Here is a 10652-nt window from a genome sequence, read left to right on the forward strand (position 1 = left end):
TGACAAAATCACAGTCAGTATGACTTCTGTAATACATTTGGCAGTACTCTAGTTGACCATGTGACAATGTGAAGTGTGACACTTTTTCTCCATGCTTTCTATGCAGCTCAGTTGACTAAAAAGTGGTTTTATACTATAGTGAAAATGTCATAGTGCATAAACTGGGGAATAATGTTTTTTTTTCATAGGGATGGGGGTTTTGGTGACTCTTAATGGAGAACGTGGACCACTCAAGGCGGGGCCAATCCCTCCCCATTCTCATTTACATCCCTTCTTGCGCCTCCTTCGCCAGTTTGTGTGGCTTCCATCCAATTGATTGACGAAGTGTCTCATGTAGCTATTGGAGGAGAATTGTTTGGAGTGAGTTTCGATGCAAGGAGTCTCAGACCGGGAGGGAGACTGAAGAGACGCTCGGGTGCACGCTTCGAGGAGAGAAAGAGAGAGAGAAAGAGAGAGGGAAAGAGAGAAAGGAGAGAGAGAGAGAGGGAGCGAAACGCGCACATTTCAGTAACACAAGACTGTTGTAATGCAAACTCGACGTGCGCAACAGATCTATACGGCAGCGTCCATCAACGAGTGTTTTAATTTAAATTATTAAATCGGCCCTAATTACATCTGAATGTATTCTTTTCTCAAGACAAGCAACGCAGAGCGAAACACTCCACCCAGTTGCCTAAACCAAACCAGGAATTGACCTGAGCAACATTTCTTGCTTGATTTTGCCTAAAAAAGGAGGACCATGACAGCACTTTTGAAAATCAAAATGTGGGGATTACTCATCGTTTTCATACTGTCAACGCCTCAAGTTTCCGGTAAGACACTAAGATATCAGATTTATGAAGAACAGAAGGTTGGCACGGTTATTGCTCGTTTAAAAGACGATGTCGCAGATGTTTTGGCTAAACTTCCAAGCTCTGTGTCGTTGCGCTTTCGGGCAATGCAAAGAGGGAGTTCCTCCTTTCTGACAGTGCGCGAACAAGACGGAGAAATAAGCATCAAGTCGAGAATTGATCGAGAAAAACTTTGTGAAAATAATCTCAACTGTTCCATTCAATTCGACGTGCTCACTTTGCCTACGGAACACCTGCAGCTTTTCCATGTAGAGGTGGAAGTGCTGGATATCAACGACAACGTACCACAGTTCGCCCGTGCAGTAATCCCCATTGAAATTTCAGAGAGCGCGTCTGTGGGCGCGCGCATCCCCCTGGACAGTGCCACGGATCCAGACGTGGGCGAAAACTCCTTGTACAGCTATGATTTGGAGCCCAACAGCTTTTTTAAAATTGACATACAATCCAGAACCGACGGTGCGAAATATACCGAGCTTGTGGTCCTCAGAGAGTTGGATCGGGAAGTGCGCTCTCATTATGAACTTAAGTACACAGCCTTTGATAGAGGGGTTATATCCCGAACTGGAACCACCTTGCTTAAAATCAACATCGCAGACTCAAATGACAACAGTCCGGTCTTTGACAAGTCATCGTATGTGATAAATCTACCCGAAAACGCACCTGTTGGAACACTGATAATTGACTTGAATGCCACTGACGCGGATGATGGGACCAATGCCAAAATTGTCTACTCCTTCAGCAGTCACGTGCCCCCCAAAATCATGGAGACGTTCAAAATTAATCCTGACAGTGGGCGTCTAACCCTAATATCTCGCGTTGACTACGAAGGAGCGAGCTCCTATGACATTGATGTGCAAGCACAGGATATGGGTCCAAACTCAATGCCAGCTCACTGCAAGATACTGGTCAAGGTGGTGGATGTAAATGACAACAAACCGGACATAAGCATAAATATAATGTCCTCCCAGGGAAATGGGGATGCTGCATATGTATCAGAGGCTGCACCTCTGGATACGTTCGTAGCTTTAGTGAGGGTGGAGGACTTGGATTCTGGTGTGAATGGAGAGGTGGAGTGTAAGCTTCATGGTCAAGGTTATTTTAAACTACAGAAAACATATGAGAACAACTACATGATTCTGACAAATGTGTCTCTGGACCGAGAAAAGAGATCCGAGTTCAGTTTAACGGTGGTGGCAGAAGACAGAGGGATACCAAGCCTCTCTACGATCAAGCACTTCACTGTGCATGTAACCGATGAAAACGACAATCCACCACATTTTGAGAAGGGAATGTTTGAGATCTTTAAATCCGAAAACAATGCCCCAGGAGCATATTTGACCTCCATTATAGCAACAGACCCAGATCTGGATATCAATGGACAGGTAACCTACTCCATTCTAGAGAGTTTAATTCATGGGAGCTCCATTTCCACTTATGTCACCATTGACCCATCTAACGGTGCAATCTATGCACTTCGCACGTTTGATAGGGAGGATGCAAGTCGCATCACCTTTAATGTGCAAGCCAAGGATGCTGGAAAGCCCCCACTCTTTAGCAATGCCACCATTGTTCTAAACATCCTGGATGAGAATGACAATCCACCCGTAATTATGCTCCCCCAGCTGTGGAATTTAAGTGCCGATGTCCCCGTTTCAAAATTCGCTGAAGCCGGACATCTTGTAACGCTGGTCAGGGCAACCGACCGTGATACAGGGATAAATTCTGAACTCATCTGCTCCATCGTCAGTGGCAATGAAGAAGGCTTCTTTATTATGGATCCAAGGACATGTGAAATTCACGCCAACAACAGTTTAGAGAACTTCCCTTCTGAGCATGCTGAGCTAACTGTTGTGGTAAGAGACCAAGGAAGGGAAAGCCTCAGTGCCAAAGCAGTTCTGAGGATCAACCTCTACGAGAATATGGAGAACCATGTCCAAGTGATGGACCAAGGAGAGTCTCCACTTGATGCATCACTGATAATCATCATTTCCCTTGGGGCCATATGCGCTTTGCTACTGGTTATTATGGTAGTATTTGCCGCTCACTGCAACAGGGAGAAGAAAGAAACTAGGCAGTCTTACAACTGCCGGGTTGCAGAGTCAACCCACCAGCACCACCCCAAGAAGCCCTCACGGCAGATCCACAAGGGAGACATCACCCTAGTTCCCACTGTAAATGGTACCTTGCCAATTAGATCCCATCACCGTTCTCCTTCAGCTACACCCCCTATGGACCGAGCCCAGATGGGGAGTCGACAAAATCACCAAAGTCGCCAATCCCTTAACAGTCTGGTGACCATCTCGTCCAATCACATTCCTGAGAGCTTCGCCCTGGAACTGGCACATACAACTCCACAGGTGGAGGTAAATGCACTCGCACACTCGCTTGCTCAGTCACTCATACGCTCACTCACTTGTTCACCAAGTCGCTTGCTGGCTCATTGACTCACAAATGAGTTAGCAGAGTCAAATTTATTAATCGTAAAGATGTCTCCTTATCTTTGCTTGGTTTGGACATTGTCCTCATCTATGAATCATGGCCCCCCCTTCACCTAGATTCCTGTCACCATTTTTTGTTTGCACACCATTCATTTTGTTTCATCCATATTGAGCAGCTGCTCCATCATCCATTTTGTTTACTCATCCATTTTTTGTCTCCTGTCTTGTCTCTCTATCTCTCTTTATCTCCATCACTTCCCATCTGTTATTCCCATTCCACCCCGGTCCTATTTATTTTATCTTATTTTTTTATTATTTTTATTTTTTTTTATCTTTTATTTTTTTTATTTTGTTTTGTTGTTTTTGGATACAGCAAGTCTCACAGCTTCTGTCCATGCTCCATCAGGGCCAGTACCAACCCAGACCCAGTTTCCGTGGCAACAAATACTCTCGCAGCTACAGGTAATTCCACGGCCCAACACTACCAATCTACTTTTATTTATATTTTAAAATCACTTTCTTGTCATTAAGTTACATATGTGTGACACACGTTTGACAGCCTGTTGTATAATTTGTCTTCTTTATCCATATTTCAAATGTCCACATGCATACCAATGCCATTCACAAAGTACCATTTGTCAAATTGTCCAATTGTCCAAATTTTCACCTCCATGTTTGGAACGGATTTGGAGTATTCAAACAATAATGTCCTGAATTGATATATTTTTATTGCCAAATTGTTGTTCCCATCTACAGTATTAAGTAATCATCAGGTTTATATGCGTGAAGTAGAAATGGGACAAGATTTTTGGAGATTCATCACTGCACGTGTATATAATTTGTGTTTCTTTGCAATGGTCCACTCAGGTATGCATTACAAGACATGGACAAGTTCAGCCTGAAGGACAGTGGACGTGGGGACAGCGAAGCGGGGGACAGTGATTGTGAAATGGGGAGAGAATCCCCTGTGGACAGGTTACTGCTCGGGGAAGGCTTTTCTGACCTCATACATCTTGAAATGCACCCCCGTCTCCATCCAGGTAAGCTTCTTTAATGTAATTTGGTTACTGATCATTTTGCCCATACTCTAGCCTGTTTAGTTACCTCATTTTGCAACTAAGAAGATACATTACACCCCCAAATAATTTCATCATGCAAAATGATAAAGACAAAGAGATGAACTCAATACAGATGGAGAATATCAGCCTACACTTACGCTGCTGTGAAGTTTACTTTGCATCAGTTCTAAAAAAATATGTATCATAAAAATCATAAGTTCATCTTATTTCAAAAACAAAATGGGCGTAATAGTAACTATCCATGTTTTTGATCATTAAAACAGTATACCTATCGCCACAAAAGTTGTCTTTACACAAACCCAGCATGCTTGCAAAGTGATAACATCTGTTGATAACAAGGGGCAATATTACTCTCAAATTCACTTCTTCTGCACTACTCTTGGCTATTTTGTGCACATCTTGCCTGACAAATTTTAGCACTATGGACAGGTCAGGCCTGAGCCAACTAATGGGAGATACACCTGCCTATACAGCCATTGAGCAAGCTGAAAACACAATGCTATTGTTCTCCATCCATTCTTCCACACAGACCCCATTTCCACGCTTGTTATCACACTGAGAGAGGTTACAGTGCGCCGGGCTGTTTGTGTCACTCTGTATATGTGTGTATGTGTGTGTGTTATCTACCCCCTGAGTCGTGTCTGTAAAATCCTCCCCGGAGCAGAGATGAGTCGACTGTCACTCATCAGTATGCGTCTCAGGGTGCTGTTTTTTTCCCCTCTTTCCTCCATTTTCTTTCCTTTCTCTCTTTTTCCTTCTGTTGAGTGACAGTGTAACACTTTCATGTCTGAACTGAGGAGAATTCACAGTAATTGCTTTTAGAATTATGTTATTCTCTCTCACTCACTCAGTCCCTCTCTCAGTCACTGCAACACAGAGAGCTTCTCCACGTCTTTTTGCTGTTCATGCAATATATTCTCTATCCTAATTTCGGTGTGTAAAGCAAAGAGTGGCGGGCAGATTTGGTCAATTTGTTCTTTAACTGGAGCACACCTTTACTCCTTTCTTTTTTATGGCAATATGTAAAACGAAAAGGCAAGCAAATCTTAGAAGTATACTATATCTTGGTTGTATTGCAATGAAATTAATTTGTGTAGATTTTTTACTGCTTCATATGATGAAGTAAAAACTCAGTCCCCCATAAATACGCCCACAATGAGGGTGATATGATGCAAAGAAGAGTCAGACATGAATTTATCAGCCTCTTGATACGGCATTAAAAAAATGTAGAAATGTAACATTTGGTTATCTAAATCGAGTGACTATTTTCTCATGCACAGCAACCATCTTATCACAGCGTGTGAATAACATCAATCTCCCCCTTCTAATATGTCTGCAGGGGAAAATTGGGACAATTAACTGTAAAGCTGTTGCTTGAGAATAAGAGAGACTCGTGTTAAATATGGTGTACAGGCATCAAATATATATATATATATATATATATATATATATATATATATATATATATATATATATATATATATATATATATATATATATATATATATATATATATATATATATATATATATATATATATATATATATATATATATATATATATATATATATATATATATATATATATATATATATATATATATATATATATATATATATATATATATATATATATATATATATATATAAATACATAAATAAGCAAAATATCATGCAAAAAAGTTTTATATTCATTTGATTTTGTTCTATATATACTAAATGAGACTTATTTTTCATCACACAAACAATATCATTAAAGACATCCCTTGAGAACAGACTAAATATGTCAATGGGAAAAAGTGCAAATCATGTAAAAGAAAAAAGCATATAGGGACTTTTACACACAGTTTATGCTTTCCTTTTTTCATGCAAAAGATCCCAAAACACAGACAACCCCCTGTTGAGGTGTTGCATTTTCTCAATACCATGATCTTTTTTTCCATTTCACAATTCATGACATGTATTAAATAAGACAGCAAAGTCAGACTATAAATCTTTTGATGCATCTGGCATTAATTATTATGCTCTGAGCACTTGTTTAGAAAGTATTCTTGTTTTCTTTGTAATATGTGTCCTAAGGACATTGTTTATTTTTTAAAATATTTTTTGACAAGTCTCACACTTGTTATTTATCTTCCACAGCAATGAGACTATGCACAGATGAATGTCGGGTCCTGGGACACTCTGACCAGTGCTGGATGCCCCCCCATGCCTCCCCCACATCTTCCTCAGACTACCGCAACAACATGTATATCCCAGGGGAAGAAGCTTCCCAGCAACCACCAACTGATGATGACCAGTCCTCAGAGGAGTCAGAACAGCTCAAGAGTTTCTCCACTTTTGGCAAAGAGCATGGGAGCGAGGAGTCAGGGTTGGTAAGAGTTGCTGCTGCAGGGGGAAGTAACATTTGCCCACCTACAGGAGCAGCTGGCTCTCTACTTACTGAGATGAACAGTGTATTCCAGCGGCTCCTACCCGCTAATATGGACTCATACAGTGAGTGCACTGAAACAAGCCCAACCTCATCCTCGTCAATTGCCGAGAAAGGGGGTGGACGCGGTGTCACCATTGCTGGTAACCATAGCAACAGTGCTGTTCCTCAGGATAGTCGTCGAGGCTTGTTACCCGGTGGAAAGGGTCCCACTTACCCACCAGGTGTGGCTGCGTGGGCTGCCAATACTCACTATTTAAATCCGGGAAGTGCATCTGTTGGGAACAACCACGTTTCTCCTACCCCTCCCTCGTCGACCACCTCCACCAATAATGGACAGCCCCCACATCTCAAATGGCTCCCTGCCATGGAAGAGATTCCGGAAAACTATGAGGAAGATGACTTTGATGGTGCCTTCTATCAGGGTCACCAGAGTGGCAAACGTAGTGAGAACCGGCAGGAGCCAGGCATGGATGCAAGCGAGCTTGCCCACGAGATAAACAAACTACTACAAGACGTCAGGCAGAACTAAAGAATGAAATATGTAACATTGTTTCCCCTTGGTTTATTTGACAGCCATCTGAAGAAAAATCAATGTGCAGACATGAATATACTATATGATAAATGGATTGTGCTCATTGTACTGTCTTGTCTGTTTTACCAAATATCCTCCCGCCACCTTGTGCTGAGAGACTTGAAGAGTAAAACATTGCACTGTAACAGAAGTGGCACAATGACCTCAAAGAAATTTAAGGGACACACTCTTACAGTTGTCATTGTGTTTGTGAGTGATTTTAAGTGAGAATCGGGAAATCAACTCTCGGTCGTTGTTTGTAATGTTTACAGATGCCAATGGGAGAAGCCAAGTGTTAAGTGATCCTAATTTTACAGTGTACAACACATGTACAGTGTCTGTGAGTAAAGTCTGCTCCACTTGAATATTGTGCTATATTTCCTGTTTTGTTATTATGGAATGTAACTGTACAAATCAACCTTTGTATTTTAAAAATACACTCTTTTGTAGTTCTATATATTTATATGTGTCGATTTATGTTTGTACAGAAGGAAAAAAAGCAACAATAAATGTCTATTTTTTTATATTATCGCATGTTTTATAATTCACTGTGTATTCAGTGTGTCTTTGTTCTCTTTTATTACTTTTATCACACACACTTGTATTTAATTTTGTATTGAGTGTTTGTGTGCACCATTTACTGAATCACATTCCAACACAGTCAATGTTGAAATATGGTTTTGTAAAATGTCCGATGACAGAGACAAATAAAGTAGATGAATGATATATTATTGGCTTTTTGTTTCAATTTGACTATTTCTCTATTGCTATATTGAATGGTGTGCATTTCAATGTACGTACTGTAATTGTAATGGCTTCAATTCACCTAATTGTCTCTTAGCACCTCCCAATGTCCGCTATCTGAACTGCATCATCTTTATATTATAGTCCCAAAAACTCTAAGCCACAAGCATAACTCCACTATTAGACACATTAAAAAAAAACAATTCTGCAGGCCTGAAGCATTGTATTGGAACCTACAATATGATTGATACATTTTGAGAAAAAAAAACAACAACGACAGCAAATGTATGATATTTAAAAGGCAGAAAAATTAACAACTAATTCAAAATGATAGATTTAACTTCATCATATAAATCCTGAACTAATAAAAAGGTTACAATTTGCATACACACATAGACGTAGGCAATGTGAATAGGCACACGTACATTCACTTAATAACGAGCCCATTTTCCCTCATCATTAAAAAGAGCAAGCCTCAATAATCAGCAGTGGCTCGGTGTTAATGTCCTAAGCGTACCACATTCAAAATTAGCCCAGCTTTGCCAAGGATTTGATGGCTTTTAGCTCTAATCCGTATCTGGTAACTACTGTTTATGATTGCTTATATTCAAACAAACATACAATTGTATTTAATTTTCAGCATGCATACATTAGATTCATTTACACCACTATGTTTATGTGACTTTGATAGTCTTTCATCTTCAGTTTATCTTTTCATCTCCCAGAGAAATGTAATCAAGTCTTTATTTTGTTAATCATTTCATTTTTCTTTTTAATTTTTGCACTGAAGCAGTGTTAGTAAATTAACATTTTAAACAGTGTTGCAAAACAAGCCAAAAGACATTCTAAAAATCAGCCCATGACGACATGATGGATGATCTTTAGCAACAAAAATCTTTGGTATGGGGTAATGGAGTGTGTAATAGAAAAAAAGCACAGGGTGAAATATTCAGTAGTGTTGATTTATTATCACTGAGATAATTAATTTTACACAAATAGCGACAGAAATGGCATTGATATGGTATGGAAATATAACCTCCACATTATCATTACTTCTCCAAATCCTACATTATATGCCAGTCCCTGACTCATATCGTTAAACTCAAGTTCATTTATCAGTGTGTTTACCACAATTACATCTTCTGGCTCTATCTGTTGGTCGATTTTTATTCATTATATTTTGTCAGATATCTCATCACACCATCTTATCACACTGTTCATGTTTTTCCTCTTAACTCTATTCTCATCTCTCACCCCTGAATGATTTCTATATATATATATATATATATATATATATATATATATATATATATATATATATATATATATATATATATATATATATATATATATATATATATATATATATATATATATATATATATATATATATATATATATATATATATATATATATATATATATATATATATATATATATATATATATATATATATATATATATATATATATATATATATATATATATATATATATATATATATATATATATATATATATATATATATATATATATATATATATATATATATATATATATATATATATATATATATATATATATATATATATATATATATATATATATATATATATATATATATATATATATATATATATATATATATATATATATATATATATATATATATATATATATATATATATATATATATATATATATATATATATATATATATATATATATATATATATATATATATATATATATATATATATATATATATATATATATATATATATATATATATATATATATATATATATATATATATATATATATATATATATATATATATATATATATATATATATATATATATATATATATATATATATATATATATATATATATATATATATATATATATATATATATATATACATATATATATACATATATATATACATATACATATACATATACATATATATATATATATATATATATATATATATATATATATATATATATATATATATACATATATATATATATATATATATATATATATATATATATATATATATATATATATATATATATATATATATATATATATATATATATATATATATATATATATATATATATATATATATATATATATATATATATATATATATATATATATATATATATATATATATATATATATATATATATATATATATATATATATATATATATATATATATATATATATATATATATATATATATATATATATATATATATATATATATATATATATATATATATATATATATATATATATATATATATATATATATATATATATATATATATATATATATATATATATATATATATATATATATATATATATATATATATATATATATATATATATATATATATATATATATATATATATATATATATATATATATATATATATATATATATATATATATATATATATATATATATATATATATATATATATATATATATATATATATATATAT

General features: G+C 35.2%; 1 protein-coding gene across 2 annotated transcripts; it reads left to right on the plus strand.

Annotated features, from left to right (window-relative positions):
• Positions 1-307: 307 nt before the first annotated feature.
• On the plus strand, positions 308-8099 carry pcdh18a (protocadherin 18a). Of its 2 annotated transcripts, none has more exons than XM_077719634.1 (4): positions 308-3214; positions 3663-3751; positions 4157-4329; positions 6511-8099. In XM_077719634.1, the coding sequence occupies exons 1-4, from the start codon at positions 740-742 to the stop codon at positions 7329-7331; spliced, it is 3558 nt and encodes a 1185-aa protein (XP_077575760.1). In that variant the 5' UTR covers positions 308-739; the 3' UTR covers positions 7332-8099. The 2 variants fall into 2 exon arrangements, with proteins under 2 accessions (XP_077575760.1, XP_077575761.1); XM_077719635.1 differs by having other exon boundaries at positions 3696-3751.
• The last annotated feature ends 2553 nt before the right edge of the window (positions 8100-10652 follow it).

Source organism: Stigmatopora nigra, chromosome 6 (assembly GCF_051989575.1).
Source record: "Stigmatopora nigra isolate UIUO_SnigA chromosome 6, RoL_Snig_1.1, whole genome shotgun sequence".
Lineage (NCBI taxonomy): Eukaryota > Metazoa > Chordata > Actinopteri > Syngnathiformes > Syngnathidae > Stigmatopora > Stigmatopora nigra.